The sequence below is a fragment of the Zootoca vivipara genome, chromosome Z2 (genome assembly GCF_965207765.1).
Source record: "Zootoca vivipara chromosome Z2, rZooViv2.hap1.1, whole genome shotgun sequence".
Taxonomy (NCBI): domain Eukaryota; kingdom Metazoa; phylum Chordata; class Lepidosauria; order Squamata; family Lacertidae; genus Zootoca; species Zootoca vivipara.
Window position 1 is genome coordinate 29,419,425 of NC_142585.1, and position 19,472 is coordinate 29,438,896.

The window sequence follows — 19,472 nt, forward strand, 5'->3', positions numbered from 1 at the left end:
CTTTTACGGAAAACTTCAGAATCCAAAATCCCCACCCCCACCCCGATAAATGGCAGCCCTAAAAAAAAGCTTAGAGGGTGAGGACAGGAGTGTTAAGATAAACAAAGGATTTGTAATCACCCCATGGGGAAATATCTGTCTCTTAGTCCCCATGCTATCAGGAACTGGATTTTGGATCATAATGGATCAAGACGAAGCATCTGTGGTTGATGCTCCCCCCCCTCACCCAAAATCAAGATCAATCATTCAAGGCCCCGTTATTTCTATTCACAGCTTCTCAGAGCTTTTACAAAACCTAGGTTTTGGCAGATGCCCTCAGCATATTTGGACAGGAGATACCTTGGAATCTCAGTTGCAGAATGGATATGTATATCCGGTTGTAATCAGATCTAAAATATTATGCATATCTCCATGCATATCTGCTTTTCTTTTATTGATTTGATAATTGCAATGAAGTGCAGACATAACAAAAAGAAAGCAAAAAATCAAAAATTGTAAGCCATTAAGTGCCACAGCATGGAAGGACAAAAGTACAAAGCTACAGTACAGGTCCAAAGAAATAATAAAGCATTAACTCATACAAAGATTCCTTTTACAAATAATAAAGATTTATAAAAATAAAAGTATTGTGCACCTATGGATAATAATATTATTCTCCTTATTGAGAATAAAGATTATATATAGTCTTAAGAAATAAAATTTGTGTAAGAAATAAAATTTGCTGTTCTGTCCTTTCCATTTGGAGCCCAAAGAGAGATATTTATCCCCTATTATTCAGCTGTATTCAGAATGTCTAGCTGATAAACAATTGGACATTACACATTAAGTAGCTAAATTTGCACTGTCAAGAATTATCATGTATTATAAATCTTAACACAATGTTTTGTTACCCTTGCTGGATGGCACACATGGCTACTAATGGTTGTCCCGTGACTTTCTGCAACATGCATGTCCTTTAATTCATGCATTGCTTTGGAAACTATATATATATATATATATATATATATATATATATATATATATATTACTGGAAATGCCTTTGGCTATGTTCAATAAAGCTGACTGTCAGCAGCTGGTGGTGGCTCCCTTGCTCAATGGGAGGAAAAGGCACTCTGCATGTGCTCAGGTGAACTCCTTTAATATTCCCACTGGCTAGAATAAATAGCATTGGCTACCAAACTTGGACACAATTTGCTGACTGGGACAAATAAATAAATTTTGGTCCAAGCTGGGTGGCAATAATATTTCTCATTTCATAGAATTACAGAGTTGGAAGGCCCCCAAAGGATTATCCATTCGAACCCCCTCTGCAGTGCAAACTTTTCCGTAAAGACAAAATTTAGAATACATCAACCAACAATCAGAAAGGGGGGGGGCTCCTTTCCTGCTGTTCTTCAATATCTATTCAGAGGTATTATACAACTAATTTCAAATCATGCATGAAAATCAAACTTTAAAACAGAGAAGAAGCGCAGAATTCATCCAGCAAAACCCCTGTTGAAAACCTCACTAATGGTCTAGCTGCAATCTGAAAAATGCACAGAACGTTTGTCGACATTTGGGACAACTCACATGTTGTATCGTGAAGTGTGGAAGGTAACAGAGTCACTCCTGGGTGGGAGAACACGTTTCCCCAGTGAAACCAAGCAGCCGGTAAGCCTAGGTTTACATTTCCAATCTTTGGAGACACCAGGTTTGGAAAAAAAACGCTCCATCATCAATGCCTGAGCCAAAAGCACAGCAAGAATCCTAGACTCAAGAACACCAGGTCCTTCCCTCAGCAAGTGAGACAAGCGTGGAACCAATGTGGAAGGGAAACGCTTACAGGTCCATACAATGAGAGAGAGAGATCTCAGTGCCTCTCCAAGAACACATACCAAGGGGCATGTACACGGTCAAGGCAACAACTGACATCAGGCATGCGCCTTCCCTGTGCTCCTTTTGGCGCAGGCTAGAAGCATTTTTGTTTAGGCTAGCCTATCTAGATATGTGGAATGCTGATATGCAATTTAGTCATATTCCAGCTTAATCGTCAATTTTAACTATATTTTGAATTATTATTTTTTGTAAACAAACAAACAGATGTTTGCAACTTTGTCCCAGCTCCATCGTTTTAATGCTTTGTTCTCCTGTAGAATGCTTAGAGGTTCTATTTGCTGTCAAGAAGGCAAGAGCCAGTGTGGGGATGAGGACCTGGAGGAGACCAGGACTCAAATCTCACCCACTTGGCCGTGAATCTCATTAAATGAGGGGCAGACCCATGTACACCACACCTTGAGCTCTTTAAGAGGAAAAGGTAAGATGGAAATGCAGTGAATAAATGACTGAACTGATTATTTTATTTTAAACCCTACTCCGCTTATCTGGACAATGTGTTTTGTGTGCTTCTTACATAGATCGTAACAATAAAGATTTGAAGAAAGAAAGGATGGTTTGTTTATTTATATATCACACTTAGATCCTGTCTTTTCTCCTCCACTCCAGGGAGCTCAAGATGGCACACATGGTTTATCACCCTCCTCATTTAACGCTCACTACAACCCTGTGAGGTAGGTTAGGCTATAAGGGGCAGTAACTGGCCCAAGACCACCCAGTGGGCTCCATGGCCAAGTGGGGATTTGAACTCTGGCCTCCCAAGTCCTAGTCCAACACTTTAACCACTACACCACACTGGCTCTTAAATAAAGGTTTGAAGATTGGGCCAAATGGAGCTCTCTTCCAGGTCCTGGAATCCCACCGGACTGGCAAATGGATCTTACTTGAACACTAGCAATGGGAGAACATCCTTCACCAACCCTGAGGTAGCATGCCAAATTGCAGTGGTGGGACAAGGGGAGGCTATGTGACAACAGAGGGGAGTTGCTAGAGGCTCTGGAGCAATAACTGTGGACTGCAGCTGCCCCTGAGAATCTGCCTCACACTGTCTAATGAGAGGGCTGGGCTTGCTGAACACACCACCAGGTTCTAATTCAAACTATATTCAACGAAACCCTTGCTCAACCATGCAGTACACCACAAGAGCAGCCACAGAGAGCTGACAGCATCCTGCTGCAGAGTGTGGTTTCTGTTCATGGAGAGCAAAAGGGGAAGGCATGGAAGAGGGTACCCCTGGAACATTTCCCAGAATCCTCTGCAATGGGCAAGCCTTCTGCAGTGAATAAATTGATGTGGCATGTGTGCCCTGAGGGAATGATTTTGTGCCAAGTTCAATTCTCAATGGGATCCCCAGGTATCTTGTGCCCAACACCCAGGAGAACCACTGCCATTCAGTGTTGACCATACTGAGATAGACAGAGCAACAGCTGACTATCACAGCTTTCTACAGTCTATTTATTTTAGTTATCTGCTTAACTTACAAATATAACTGCTCTTTGTTATCAAATATAACTGCTCTTTGTTATCAAATTTACACACACACACAACAAAACTGAAACAGTAGTAAGCAAAAATCATAAATACTGTACAACAATCCCATAATAACCTCCCTGCAACAATGCCAAACAGAAAACATATCACTCAAGAGGCTGGTAAAAAGATGAGCAAATGTTTGTTTATATACGTCCGTCTCTGACAAACTAAAAAGATGAGCAAATGTTTGTTTATATACGTCCGTCTCTGACAAACTCCAAAACATACTCCAGCAATGAGTTGGAGCAACAAATGTGCTACACCAGCAAAATATCTGTCTCTGGTTGCCTCAAGATGTACACTGGTAGTCAATGAGAGCAACCAAGAAGGCATGATGCACAGATCTTAGTGAATGGGAAGCTTGACTGAGCTGACTGCTGCTAGCCTGAGTGATGCCCCAGTAACTGCTATGCAAAACCACCAGCGGGAGAATTACCACTGGCAGGGTCAGGCCTCTCACACCCCTTTCTGCCTACAGCACTTTTCAGTGACAGGTGCAGCTATCAGGAAGTGCTCTTGTTCCTCCAGCTGTTTTTAAGGAAAGCCAATTTCACATTAGAAGATGGCTACTGGCCACCATGATGGCCATGTTTTGCCTCCCATGTCAGAGACAGAAATGCTTCTGAATACTAGTTCCTGGAAACCATACTAAGGAAAGAGGCTCTTGAGCATCTGTTGACCACTGTGAGAACAGAATGCTGGACTAGATGGGACATTGGCCCACATCCTGCAGGCTCCTTATGTTCTCTTGATTCCCATCACGGAAGTACAAAACTGAGACATCACCTGAAAATACCACAAGTTCCCAAAGATGGTTTGTGCAGACAGGAAAGGAAAAAGCCAAGAAGAAATTTTCAAAGCACCAGCAAAATACAGTAATCCCACAACTTATATGCATTTAACTTGTGCAATCAGCTGTTATGTGTGTTGCAAGAAAAATTAAAAAGCGGTGGAGACAGAGTGCAGGGTTCCAGGAAAAATGACTTTGGCATTCCGGCTCGCCACTGAACCCAATGTGTCTTGACTATAAGTGATTTTAGCTTTAGGCATTATCCTCAGAACATAAGCCCTGTCTATGTTGCGGGCTTACCATAGCTCATTCTGGGCCCTTTGAGGACCTTGGGCTGATTTGCTCCCTTTCTTTGGTTTTGTGCATGAAAGGCAGGCTGCTTACCTGAACGATCCATATTCAGGAGGATGCTGGTACCTCATCAGTGGCCCATCAGCTCGGCCTTGCTGACCCAGGCGGTGGTCGCTGTAGAAATGCCCAGGGTCGGGCTGCTTACAGCTCATTGGTGGGGTGGGCATGTTTTTGTAAGGGTACTCGGGAGGGGGCCCCCTGTGCTCCATCCCTTTAATGTTTGGCTGGGGAGGGGCTGGCACAGAGTTCTTGTAGAAGTCGTTGGTCTGCTGGGAGGAGAGTGGGGAGAGTGGGGCGCTTGTGACGGGTGCGTGGGCCTTCACGCCGCTGGTGGCCAGAGACAGCTGCATCAGCCTCTCGCTCAGGGAGCGGACATGCCCTTGCTTTAGGTCCTTGAGTCCTTCGTCCTGGTGGACCTTCCCAGGGCTCACACGCTGGACCGTTGGGCGCCCCTCAGTCCTCATCTTCTGGTTGGAGACCCCCGTCACATAAAATGCCGCCCCAACGCTGGCGTGCTGCTGGCCCCTGAAGTACTGGGACTGGACTTTTGCTTCCTCGTAGGTTGGGAGGTCTTCACTGTTCTGGAGCCTTGGGGAGAGCTGCTTCTCCATGACACTGTTGTCCATTTGTATTTCCTGGCCCTGGGGCTCCTGGCGGGCAACATGGGTTCCGGCCTGGTGGTCCTGGGGGCTCAGCCCTTCGCTTGGAGCCCCTGGGCTCCCGTTGCCGGCGAAAGCAGGTGCGTTGCCCGTAGCTTGGTGGTGCAAAGCGAGGAGGTTGCGGCTGTCGTTTGGGTTCCCATATCGCAGCTGCTCCTGCAGCAAGCGCTGTAAAACTGTCGTGGCCGTTTGCTCGTCTGAATTCCTCATCTCAACAGCGAGGCCTCAGGGCTGGAATGCGAAAGGGGGCGCGCAGGCTGCCCGTGACCTGGAAAGGAGGGGAAGAAAAGAGGGGATTGTTGGCCTCCATGTTGAGCTGATAAAGATGGAAGTTTGGAGGGAGAAGGCAGAAAACCCCATACCTTTCCTTATTCAAGTAGTGGGGCTTAACATAAAGATTGCCATTAGCACCTTGGGACCAGAAAACTTGGGACCAGTTTATCTATGAGACTGCCTTACCCTGACTGCTTCAATCTGTGGCATTAGCACTATTATGGGCACTACCTGTTCCACATTTGCAAGAAATCAATCTTTTAGTGTTGCTGGACCTATAGTCTGGAACTCCCTGCTTATTGACATCAGGCAAGGCACCTTCAATGCATTCTTTCCAGTGCCTGCTAAAAACATTTTTGTTTAGACCTACCTGCGCAGACATGTAGAATGCTGACACACGATTTAATCTGTTTTTCATTTATTGCTGCTTTAATCTTTAATACATGTTTATAAGAGGCTTTGGTTTTTTTACTGTTTTTACTGATAATTTTATTGCTTTGTTCCCTTTGTAAACTACTTTGAAGGGCTGTTTTGGGTTTTTTTTAAATAATCAAGCCATGTCTAAATTTTGTGAAATAATGCATTAATTCAGACTAAGGGATTTATATGAGAAAGGGGTCTGAAATAATAGCCACCTCCCACAAGGAGCGTCAAGAGTCTAGCCATGGGTTTGATTGCTAAAATACAGACAGCATCTATATTGTCTAGTTCACACCATCATGTTAAACCATGGTTGAAACCTCCCCTCCCCCCCACAACTCCTGCTCTGCTGCCAGGAAAAGGGACAGAGTTTATGGCTGTGTGGGTTTTGGGGTTTTGTTTTTGTTTTTTGAAAAAGCAAACTTCCAAGCAGTAAGCTCCTTATTTGCTCCTTGTTTGGAGAAAAACAAATCAAACGCCCAAGTTTGGACATCGCAACAAGCTAGCCCACTGGTTCCTTAACATTTTTGGCCAACCAGCCCCTTGGTTCCAATAAGCTGGTGCCCATCCCCTCCCCCCGACCTTACCTTATAAAGAATGTTATTTAGAATAGCGGTTTTCATGATCCACTAAGGAAGACAGTAAGACAATAAAATTCAGAACAGTAACAGTTACTTGCACATTTATTCAAAATCCAACTAAAACTGTTCCGTTTAATTGATCCAACCAGACTGATGAACTTGATCCAGTGACAGTAGCATTTCAAAGTCTGAGCGTCATTTACACCCTCAGAGCCTCCTGCTGTCCCTTTGCCTCTTAGAACCCCCTTACATAATCCCACCTCTACCAGGTAGTGCTACTGCCCCTTTGGGAACCACTGAACTAGATTCTGACTAGCAGCAGCAGGAGTAGAGAAGGAGCACAGAAATAACTGTTAAATGTAAACACGGTGGAAAGCTTAACACTTCCGTTTTGCACTGGGTAACCCAAGAGGAACTAGAGTAAAAAAGGATTTTAAGCTCTCCGCCTTGCTTACTGGGCAAGACTCAATTTGTACACAGGCTCTGGGAGAACAGGGGATTCTCTCTCTCTAACCCTCATCCACTAGTTGGGTGGCAGACACAGTTGCAAAAGCTTGCCTATATGTGATTTCTGTGATCTTAGAAACGTCATCAATAAATAAATACCACAAAATATGGTATATGGTTGTATAAAACAATACAAATAAACCAACCTAATTTAACAGCTTAAAACTAAGCAGGAGAGAGAATAATGCCTAACACAGTAATATTTTTTTATTTAAAAAAACTAATATACAAATAATCCACACTCTCCAGAGAATGCATTTATTTCTAAGCGTTTGTATCCAAGATTCAATCTTCAAAGATCCAGAGGTCCTGGCCACTAGAAATCCCCCAGTTTCTAGTTATTTTCTGCAACTCAGGAGCACCCCCTTGCAACCAAGTTGAGATTTCCTGCTGTGAGATTTGGGACTCTCCTCTGGTTGGGTAGAAGAGCCAAAGACAGCCTTTCAGCTGCTCCCCAGGAAGCCTTTTGAAGTGTTGAAGAGGAAAACTTTCAATTGTTGCACGATTTGCATAAGCAAGCAAACAAGCTGTTCAAGCAGTAAAATGGACTACTTCTCTCTTGGGCCAGGAGCAGGAGGTGAGATCTGGCTGATTTTCACCCTTAAATCACTAACTTTGCAGGTAGCAACTGATTGTATCTTCTGGGGAATAGTCTCTCAGTGTGAGATTTGCACTTTTACTTGTGGAGCTATTGCTAGGCTGGCTGATTATTTAAGGGGTTTCTAATTGGTTCTGGTTTTGCTTCTCAAACCAGCTCTAGCAGCAAAGTAGTGCTTCTCTTCTTGCTTTGCCTTTCATTTCTTCTAATAATAATATTTTTGCTGGCTTCCCTGCAGAATAACGGTTTCCCCCCTTTATTTGGGTTCTGCTGCATCTTTTTTCCCCCTAGGAATGCAGGGCTGGGGAGAGCAGACTGGAAATTATGACAAATTATTCCTGATCCAATAGTCACCTTTGACTGGACTTAACTGTCTAGGGGTCATTTACCTTTACCCATTCTAAAGTTTTATTTTGTGTATCTGATGGTGTGTTTGGTATGGAGCAGGGAGTGAAAGTAGGGTAAATATTCTTATATCTTGAAATAGATAAGAAAAGCATTCTGGTTTAATTCTTCATTCTGGTCCTACCCATCTGTGATAGTGAGTTAGATATACTGGATGCATGTTGTCTGCTTTAGGTTTGCAGCATGAGACACAGCTTCTTTCTAGTCCTTTCTGGAGTTACAGAATCACAGAGTTGGAAGGGACCCTGAGGATCATCTAGTCCAGCAAAGTTTGCTGATGACACCAACTTGTACAGGGTTGTTGCTGTTTAACTAAAAGAAGCTATGAGGTGACCAAAAAGACCTCTCGAATCTGGGTGAATGAGGATTAAAATCACAAAACTGGTTCAATGTTAACAAGCATAAAGTGATGCCTGCTGATTCTAACTTTACATATATGTTATTGAGGTCAGAGCTGGTGGTGACTGACCAAGAATGAGATCTTATGGTCATAGTGGATGGATCAATTAAGATGTTGATGCAGTTGTGGCAGTGGTTTAAAAAAAGGGGGGGAAGAGAATTACAAGTTTTGTGGATCATTTTGAAAAAGATTCAAAACGGAACTGGCAATATCATAATGGCTTTATACAAGTCTATGGTGTAACTGCTCTAGAAATACTGTTTATGATTCTGGTCACCACATCTCTTAAAGGATATCATAATGCTGCAAAATTTTAGAAAAGGGCATAAAATCCCAATCCTGTTGTCCTTACTCTTGAATATCACATTTCCAGAAGGTATGGATTGAAATATTCATCATCCCACCCCCCACCCCCGGCATACAAAGGAGAAAATTATAAGATTGTAGCTGAATGGGAATGAGATGCAAAAATATGGCCAGTGATAATTACAGCTTAAATGTATGTTCAATAAGTGGTGAGATCAAACATGAGAGAAGTGGGTTTTGGGGGGTTGAGGAGAAAGGTACAGCTCCTTGCCAAGGGCACAAACAACCCTCGGTATGCCTCTGCTACTGAGTTCAACTGCGACTTAGCTGTCTAAAACCATGTGTAAGTTTATCACATTCTCCAGCAAAGTATCCTTGGATCTTTTATATATAAAGGGATAATTGAGAGACCTCATGGATTGACCTCCATAGAAATTTTTTCAAACAGGACCATGCCACCCTCATCACAAGAAAGCCAAAACACCGGTGGGATATTTTAGGAAAGATTTCAAAAAAATATTGTGAAAAATGAATAGGCTGAATGTGTGCAATTTGATGAGGATCTATCTATTTGTGACTCTGCTCCTGAAAATATTTTAAGAACCAACTCCTGGATCTTTTGCTAGGGGGAATATTAGAAAACAAATTGTACTGTCCATTTAGCAAATAAATTAGTATTACACACTACTGTAATGATAATAGTGCTACCTTATTAAAATTGGTTTATGGATTTAGCACAAGTAATGCATAAAATATTATTGTCATATCAGGTAGTGTTTCATACTAATCTAGAACAAGATGTTACACATCCACCAGTATTTATAAATATTAATTATTCAAATGACTTGTGGTTGGCACCAATTGCTAAGGCTGAACCCTGTTTATGTTTGTGGGGTCCAATTAACAATTGCTATGAAAAATGTGATATTAAAAATGTGTCACTGCAATAAACCTTTGCAATACATAAAAAAGAATGCCAACACACTGCATTTTAAGAGTTCACTCTGAAACCCAGTAAGGGAGGCAGTGAAGAGCTCTTGGCTCACCCCTGCTCCTTCTGCCTGCGGTCAAACCTATCTTACCAATGTTGGCAAATTATGATACAAGCACTTTCCAGCAGAGATTTGTACAGCCACATGAAAGCTGCCCACAGTTATCTTCTTGCTTGGAAAAGATTATGGAGGCCTTTGATGTACCTTAGAAAACAAACTTAAACTGGCGGCTCCAGCCTTGGCTCTTGCAGCATGAAGTGGGAGTTCTGGTATGTGAGATGACGATAGTCCCTCTTTTCTTCCTTAGTCAAGAGTCGCAGCGTATTTTGGGGTCCCTTGAAAGTTGGGTTAGCTTGGCAATTCCTTTACACTTTAGAAAATTCTGAAAAACAAGAAATGGTGGAAACTGATTAAATAAGGCAGTATTAGAAAACAGCTACTAACTTAACTCCGGAGGCATGGTGAGATAGGCTATGCAACACAGCCCTTATACAGAAATGAATGAAGCATCTTAGCATGCTCAGAAAAACAAAGGCTAACGGTAATTTTGAAACTGTATGGCCACTGACCCATGTACCGGTATATTCAGTGCGCTGGAAAGGGCAGTGCTGCTCCCGACCCACAGCTGCCCACAGCTCCCTCTGGGAAAATCTGTTAAGACAGAGACTCAAATTGTAGAGTTGGAAGTGACTCTGGGGATCATCTAGTCCAACCCCCTGCAATGCAGAAATATGCAGCTGTTGAAAGCACGTCAAAGTGCAAGGAGATAAATAGGCACCGCTTCAAGCGGGAAGGTAAACGGTGTTTCCATGCGCGGCTCTGGTTCGCCAGAAGCGGCTTTGTCATGCTGGCCACATGACCTGGAAGCTGCACATCGGCTCCCTCAGCCAATAATGCGACATGAGCGCCGCAACCCCAGAGTCTGTCACGACTGGACCTAATGGTCAGGGGTCCCTTTACCTTTACCTTTAAACAGTGGAGACATCCAACGGATGTGATCCATTCTAAACTATTTACAAATTTAATGTTTAGCTGCATTACTTACATGGTATATGCATGGAATGTTTATTGGGGGTTAGGGATAACATGTTTATGTTTGTTACATGTACTTTTAGAAACCGAAAAATAAAGTTAAGAATTGTTGGGTTGTTGTTTTTGAAAAAAGGAAACATTCCTACTTTCATCCAGGGGATTTGACAACACTGCGTCCAGTTTTGACATGCTTGATTAGAATGCTGCATTATTATTTTTTTAAGCAAAAGGAAGTGCAGTAAACAGCACTATTTCTATGTAAAGCAGGACATTTTCCTCTAAGTTCCGACCCTAACGGAAATAAAACTGAGCAGATCAGAATCAGTTAAAATTACAAATCTAAGTAAGATTAATGCTGCCCGTGTCCGTGCTGACACAAATAAGGCACAAGAGCCTTTCTGCACACACACACACACCCCGGTGGCCCATAGCACCCCAGACGATAAAAGAGCTGACTTCAATGCTCGAGAGGCCCGTTATTTGTAGGGCAAGGGGGTTGGTCTCCCAATGATAACTGCATTAGCCTCTCTCCATTGCACTTAAAAGTATTAGCAGCCCAGCAGAAAGAACGGAGTTTCACCTGCTAAAGAGGATCCCACAGGCAACTGGTTGGCCATGTGAGAAGAGGATGCAGGACTAGATGAGCCACTGATTCAGGACGGGGTCTTCTTACATAATTATGGAAGCCAGCAGAGAGTGCTCTTATCCTCAGATCCTGATGGTGGGCTTCTCACTGGGGCATTAGCTTGGCCACTGTGAGAAGAGGACACTGGGCTAGATGGGACATTGGTATGATCCCACAGGCTCTCCCTCTGTTCTTATGTAGGATGCAATATTTGTCACTTGCAACCAAAAACAAAAGCTGTGGGAACAGGCAGCCGAGCCTTGTGCGCTCCTGCTGCTGCTGCTGCTGGAGGAGGAGGAGGAAGGAGCCCAGAGCTCGAGGCGGCCGCTCCGGCTGTGAGGGGATTGAAGGGGAGAGGCCAGCCGGGGGGCGGCGGTCCTCGTGCCCGCCTCGCCGCCTCAGCCTGGCTCGTCTCCCTGCTGGGCCAAGCGGTCACCAAGCTCCCCTCTCCGAAGTGTCTCTGCGCTCCAAGTCCCAACGGCTGTCCATGGGGCACATGCGCAGTAGCGCAATCCCATGGACACAGGGACTGGACGCAGAGACACTTGGACTTTATTATATAGGATATGCCATTGTTTTATTTCTTATTCAAATATTGAGGGAGACAGTCACTCAGCACCACCAGTATATGCAAATGCCTGGCTCATTTAAGACTTTACAGAAACTATTCTGAATAATGATGGAACTCTAAACTACAGATATGTTATAAAGCAAAATGAGTTGGTGGGGGAGCTGAGGGAGGGTGCCAAATAGCCTCTTGGAATGTTTTCGAAAAAGTAGATATTGCAATAACAATTATTATTTCATCCAAGCTCAAGTCTTTATTCGTGATTAAACACACAGAGACACACACACAAGCAATCTCTTTTGCCACTGATTGTATGGATTCTGAGGCTAAACCCAAGAAGATAACCAAATTTAAACTGGTTAAATAGGGAGGCTTTTAATGTTTAATAATTATTTCATTTCATTTTTCTGTTGGAAGCTGCCCAGAGTGGCTAGGGAAACCCAGCTAGATGGGTGGGGTATAAATAATAAATTATTATTATTATTATTATTATTATTATTATTATTATTACTATTAAATAAGAAGTGACATGACAAAAGTTTATGAAATTATGCATGCCATGAGAAAGTCAGTAACATTTTTCTCCCACTCTCGTATCACTGGAACTCACAGGCATTGGATGAAGATGAATGCTGGAAGTTTCCAGGGCAGATAAAATAAAGTCCTTCCTCAACACAGAACAGAATTAAACTATGGAACTTGCTCCCGTAGGATGGCCACCAACTTGGATGGATTTAAAAGAGGATTAGTCAAACTCCTGGAGGGAGAAGACTATCGGTGGTTAATAGCCATGATGGCTCGGCTCTGCCTCCACAGCTGGAGGCAGTAATGCTTGTGAATGCCAGCTGCTGGAAACCACAGGAGGAGAGAGTTCTTGCGCTCAAATCTTGCTTGTGGGCTTCCCATTGGGGCATTTGGCTGGCCACTGTGAGAGAAGGATGCTGTAGATGCAACACTGCCTTGAACCCGCAGGTTCTTCTTATTTTCCTAAATCAAATCACCTCCTGCTAGATTCAGAGGGATGTACCCTAGTGCCCCCCCAGATGTTTTGGACTGCAACTCCCATCAGCCACAGCCACAGCACAACTACTGGGAAAAGGCTTCCTAAGTACATCTGCCAACAAACATTCCAGCAAAGGTGAATCCAAGTCTTAGAACAACAGAAAAGCAGAACCTTTCTGGCATGTTTTACAAAGAGCTTACTAAAACCATTCTTACTTCAGCTGTCCATTTTAAAAAAAAAAATGCCCAAAGCCACTCACAACACAAACATAGTTAAAATAGCAAGCAGTGAAGGGAAATACAAGGAAAACAGAAGGGGGAAAAACAGATTCAGACTAAAATACAAAGACAAAAACCTTAACAGAGCAGCTGGTCAAATATCTGATGAAAATAAAAGTCCTCCTCCTGCAACAGAGGACCACAAGAAAGGAGGGCCAGGCAGGACCCACTAGGAAGACAGTTCCACGGGCTTGGAATGGCTACAGAGAGATCCCACATCCCAAAGAGACACACTGCTCAGACTGCAAGGGACAGTCTTTCCAGAAAATCTTACGGCCTGGACAAGTTCATGAGGGTAAAAAGAGTTCTTGAAGCACCCTGATTCCAAGTCATTTTTTTATTAGAAAGAAAGTGGGGCTTTATTTGTATTAGACAACGTGAAAGTTTATTCCTGCCTCTTCACTGCCATATTCTCCCAGTGTCAACTGGATACTCCCATTTACCGTACTTGTTCCACATGCTGTTGTTTTAAACGGACAGACACACTCTTCTCTGTTCTCCAGAGTACACTTTGGTAACCAAAAACATTCCACAGATCCTAGTTTTCAATCTTAAAAATCTATTTAAGGGGTAGTGGTAGTGGTGAAGATTACCTCACTGGGTGGAATCAATGCACATTTACGAATAAGCCACAATGCCCAGGAATTCCACTCTCATGCTGACTGGGATGATTAAGATGACAAAGACTGGCTCCTGATTGTGTGACCAAGTTCAAAATCAATTACTTCCACAGTCACCACCATTTTCTGCAGGCCTAAATTCCAGCAATATTCAATCAATCGACAGCAACAGCACAATTTTACCTGCCTGCATCAGCCCAAGGTACTCCTTAGTGCAATGACCCACATGTTTAAACCTCATGCCTCACACAAGCTTGTAGTCCCCAACCTGATCTTACCTCTACTCCATTTTATTCACCATCCTACTCTTTCATTCTTATTTACTTTTTTTACTCAGCTGTTCATTTCACCGATGCAGTGTTTTCCTTTATTTCTCCTTTCTTATACAGTGGAACCTCGGTTTATGAACACCTCAGTTTACAAATTTTCGGTTTATGAACACTGCATACCCATCTGGAACGGATTAATTCACTTTCCATTACTTTCAATGGGAAAGTTCGCTTCATTTTATGAACGTTTCAGTTTATGAACAGACTTCCAGAACCAATTACACCCATGCTTCGGGTTAAGTACGCTTCAGGTTGAGTAATCCGCAGACCCGTCTGGAACGGATTAATCCACTTTCCATTACTTTCAATGGGAAAGTTCGCTTCAGTTTATGAACGCTTCAGTTTATGAACAGACTTCCGGAACCAATTGTGTTCATAACCCGAGGTACCACTGTATTTATCTTCACCTCAATTTCCTCCATTTTGAATGGTTATTTCCTGGCCGGGGCCCTCAAGAAGCAGGCCACAGCACTTTCACCTCACATGAGAGACCCTGCAGGCATCTCTCACCCTGCTCAGACCTGCAATGGTGCCTCACCAGGGAGAGCGCGGCTGATGGTCACGTCAACCAGAGCTAGGGAATGGAAACCAGAAGCCATGATCCATTGCCAGGGGACTGGAAGAGTATCAAGGACATTTGAGGAATGGGTTCGTGTTTTTGAAGCAAAGGTGTTGTTAATGGAGCGCAGTGCCTCGGGGGCACTCTCTGGAGAGGGCCACAAACTCATCCTGCAACCGCTTCAATTATCCTAATTCCATGCAGTGCACACTTCAAATGTCAAAAAGGCCACTTGAAAAATATGGAATGAAATAAGCAGGATGTAAGTACTCACGTGGGGGATCAAGTACTTGCAAATTATGCCACATACTACTTCCAGAGAGTGCTGCGAGTTATTTGTCAGATTGACTGCTGCAACTGAAACAGTAACAGGCACGCACATACAAGTGCTTCTCCTCTGCTTGCAAAACTAAGAAAAGTGGGCCACAAGTTTTGGTGTAACCTGCAATAACTTGCCCTGGAAAGAGAGCCCAGCCCAGCCATGAAATTAATAGGGAAATACTCTTAACTGGAAAGAACAAGTTCACCTCCTTTTGGGGGGAGGGCACCAAGGCAGGCCTGACCCTATGAGTAATACCATGTTAGCCATAATAAATAAAACTAGAGGGCTCAAAGGCTTGGGCTAGTGGACTATTACCGATATTTCACAGTGGAAGGTTCATGCTATTCTCGGAAGGTTCTCATTATGTTTGAGAAATGCAGGCACCACACAAGCATCCACCTTATTTGCAAGAGGAAGGGAATTGTGCTAATTGACAAGTCTTATGAGAAGTCTCTGAGAATCAGAAGCATTTCTCTGCCCTCAACCCGGCAGTAAACCTGTGAGTGTACACCACGTTCATGGAAAAAACCCGCTCTAGTAAAATGGGGAAGATTTGTGAAAGTGAATCTATTAGAAAAGGGCTGGGCAAAAAGGACAAATGCTCAGTGTCCCATTCAGCCTGAGGCATCACTGTCAGACTGTGATAATGAAAACTTCAAAAGGTGGCTTCGGCCCAGAACTCGAAATTCCCATAAGCAAACAACAGAGATCAAAAGCAGAGGGGATAGAAATCCTAAAGGACCCAACTCAGAGCCTGTGGAACTCTTAGGGGTTTCTTCAAATCACTAAAATGCTTGAGGTGGAGCAGAAAAAATAGGAGCATGTTGACATGAGAATGAAATGACCAGGAGGGAGGCATGGAGTGGAAAGCTTGGCTAAGAAGAAGAACGTTTACAAAACAATGTCTTTTCGGCTTTATGTATATCTAGAGTTAAAAGTCAATTATACTGAAGTGTACACAATTTGTCCCAATTAAGTAAATACAGTGACAAAGAAATGGGCCGCATTGAAAATTACAGTGGTACCTCTGGTTAAGAACTTAATTCATTCTGGAGGTCCATTCTTAACCTGAAACTGTTCTTAACCTGAGGTACCACTTTAGCTAATGGGGCCTTCCGCTGCTGCTGTGCCGCCAGCACGTGATTTCTGTTCTCATCCTGAAGCAAAGTTCTTAACCCGAGGTACTATTTCTGGGTTAGCGGAGTCTGTAACCTGAAGCGTCTGTAACCCAAGGTACCACTGTATGCTCCTTTAGCTACCCCTATCCCAGTTGCCTGCCAACTGTGTCTCAGGTGATCACACAGGTGTGGCACGAAGCAGGTGCATGGACAAGGGCCAGTATTACACATCCTCATTCCAGAGAGTAAGAGTCACCCTCACCACCACCTCCTGTTAATTAGAAACAAGAAGTGAGACTGCGGGAGACATACACATATTCTTAGCATGAGCTCAGCTTCCCAGCTCCTAAGGCAACGGAGTCGTACAGGCGAAAGGCATAATGGAAATTGCTCCTATGACCCGGTGATGCAAGGCAAGAGCTCATTTTCAGCAACCACTTGCCACTTTAAGAAAGGAGTTTAAGCTGTAACCACAGCCCTTGTGATCTGAGCGTTTCCCAATAAATTAAAGTTCAAAATTGGAACACCAGAACATATTCAGACCGAAATAATAATAATATGATAATAATAATTTGATGGGCCAAATTCTCCAAAATGAACCAAACACAGTATGATCGCATGTTACGTGGGGAGTTCGATTCCAAGAGTTCTGCATAAACACGAAAATCAAGTACCGTATACCCAAACTCTTTGAGCCACCCCTGTGACTAGCAGGTATTTGGGGGGGGGGAGATTCCCCAGCACTCCTAGACCCTGTATGCTAAGTGGGCCTTGCCCAAAAAGCAAGGCAGAGCGCTTAAAAACTCCTTCCAAGACAGGAAACCCCAAGTGGACTTGAGATAGCTCAGTCTCTATTATTATTATTATTATTATTATTATTATTATTATTATTATTTATACCCCACCCATCTGGCTGGGTTTCCCAACAATTTTAATGTATTTAGTTACTTGTTGGCTGGCAGTTTCCAACAAGTAACGAAATACATTAAAATATCACAGATTAAAAACTTCCCTAAACAGGGATGCCTTCAGGTGTTTTCTAAATGTCAGGTAGTTTTTTTTATCTCCTTGATAAAGCATGAGCATGAGTCCATTCATCTCTGGGCCAAGGGTTCGAGCCCCACGTTGGGCAAAAGATTCCTGGTGGTTCCCAAAGCTTTTCAGGCAACCACCCACTTGGTTCTATAAACTCGCCCCCAGTGTCCTCTGCCCTCTTATTCATAATAACAGTTCTCACTAAGCGACCCACTAAGAAATAGAATTCAAAACCGAGACAATAAATTGCACCCTAATTCAAAATGCAAGTAAAACTATTTCGTTAAATTAATTCAACAAAACGGATGAACTTCTTGTAGTCATTTACACCTCCAGGGTGTAAATGCTTCTTAGTGCCCCCCCTTGTAATCCCCCCCCAAGGGCAGCACCGCCCACTTTGGGAACCTATATAATATTCACACCCATTATGAAAGTGCTAGGCAGGCCAAAAAGTCTACCCAGTACAGTCCTATCGCAAGAGCCAGTGACCCAACACAAGCAGGAATTTAGGAGTTATAGTTTAGCTCTGTTTCTTTTGCTTTGCCCCTTAGCGATCCGGGTCCTGCTCTTTCCTCTCCGTTGTTAGAAGCCCCATCCCACAAATATCCCAAGAATGTATCAACGTCATCTTCATTTATTTGAGTGGTTTTTGCCATTCCTCTGCTTATTTAGCCCAGGCCTCTCTCTCTCTGCTCTGGGGTCCGTTAATGAAAACCACATGAGATCACAATGTGAGTTTGCCTAGTGCTCAAATCAATGTCATCTGCATTAATGATGGGGGGGGGGGCATTTTTTAGCATATAGTTTTTAACAAGGATCAAAAATGTCAAGCTGCAGTGCGCACAGAGAGATCAGATAAGCGCACAAATTTATCCACCTATTCATGCCCCCTCTCCCCTGTCCCAGACACTTTTGCAGAAATGCCAGCTGAGATGATAACTGTGCTTATGTGTATCTGACGAAGTGTGCATGCACACGAAAGCTCATATCAAAATAAAAACTTAGTTGGTCTTTAAGATGCTACTGAAGGAATTTTTTTATTGTGCTTAGCACTGAAAGCCCTTTTACTATAGCCGAAGTGCTTCATAGTATATTATCTCACTAATCCTGAAAACTGCTCTGTAAGGGAGACCAATATTATAATTATTGTAAATGACCTGCTGATAGGGTGGCCCTTTGTACATTGCCAAAAAGGGAAAAAGAGAAGAGGGTGCAGATTTACATTAAATTTGCCTGTGCTAATTACAAACAAACAAACAAACAAACAACCACAATCTTTGTAATAGCTATGATCTGAACAGCAACACACTTCAGCGCTGCTGTGAACAGGTGACCTGTGTTGCTTACTCAGCCTGATGCCCAGCTGCAAACTAGGGATGAACAACTTCAAGGCCTCCCTGATCTCTCTTTTTTGGGATCTTTAAACTGGATTTGCAGTGGATAGCCTTTCAGACACACACAAACTGTTCGTAGAGGACTGACCTCTGTAAGGTAAGACACATGGCTGCTCTATTGGGTGAGTCAAAGACAGGGCAGGTGCCTAGCCTTAACTAAGGCCCCCATTGAGTGGACGGCAAAGGCAAGGTTTGAACTGGGGACTCAGGTTCTCAGCCACTATTAGCACAGGGTGGCATTTAGGTTGGCCCTAATGTGGGTGAATTGATTCTTTGATAACTCTGCTGGATTTGGTCACAGAACTCTCAATTCTCAAATTTATATTTGTGACCTACCATACTTTTTACTCAGCACTTATACCACCGTGAAGTTGTTGAACTGAAGACCAGGATACACACCCTCTCTCGTAATAAATTACTTGTTGCAGTATCTCCTCATGAGCAGTGTGCGTATCCCTTGCCCAGGGTATGCGAAAGGGTTTCAAAGGGCACATAGCAGAACTTTTTAATTCTACTTTATCATAGTATAACTCTTTATTATATACTAATGAATTGATGCCACATGTTGTATTTGCTCTGGTCCAGATAAAACAGTACAGTGGTACCTTGGTTCTCAAACTTAATCCGTTCCAGAGGTCTGTTCCAAAACCAAAGCGTTCCAAAACCAAGGCACGCTTTTCCATAGAAAGTAATGCAAAATGGATGAATCTGTTCCAGACTTTTAAAAACAACCCCTAAAACAGCAATTTAACATGAATTTTACTATCTAATGAGACCACTGATCCATAAAATGAAAGCAATTATCAATGTACAGTACAGGGTGGATTTGATTTAAATTAAATCAATTTAAATCACGATTTAAATAACTAGTCAGTAAGGCTTGATTTGAATCATTAAAT

The 19,472-nt window shown here is 43.1% G+C and overlaps 1 protein-coding gene across 3 annotated transcripts in view; it reads right to left on the reverse strand.

Moving 5' to 3' along the window:
* AMOT (angiomotin) overlaps positions 1 to 19,472 on the reverse strand; it is a 72,085-nt gene that overhangs the window by 36,320 nt on the left and 16,293 nt on the right. For all 3 annotated transcript variants that reach the window (XM_035113573.3, XM_035113572.3, XM_088664694.1), the window contains exons 2-3: positions 9,895 to 10,072; positions 4,583 to 5,476 (exon numbers count right to left, since the gene is read on the reverse strand). In XM_035113573.3, coding sequence (XP_034969464.1) covers positions 4,583 to 5,418 — 836 coding nt within the window. In that variant the 5' untranslated portion in view covers positions 5,419 to 5,476; positions 9,895 to 10,072. The remainder of the gene's footprint in view (positions 1 to 4,582; positions 5,477 to 9,894; positions 10,073 to 19,472) is intronic.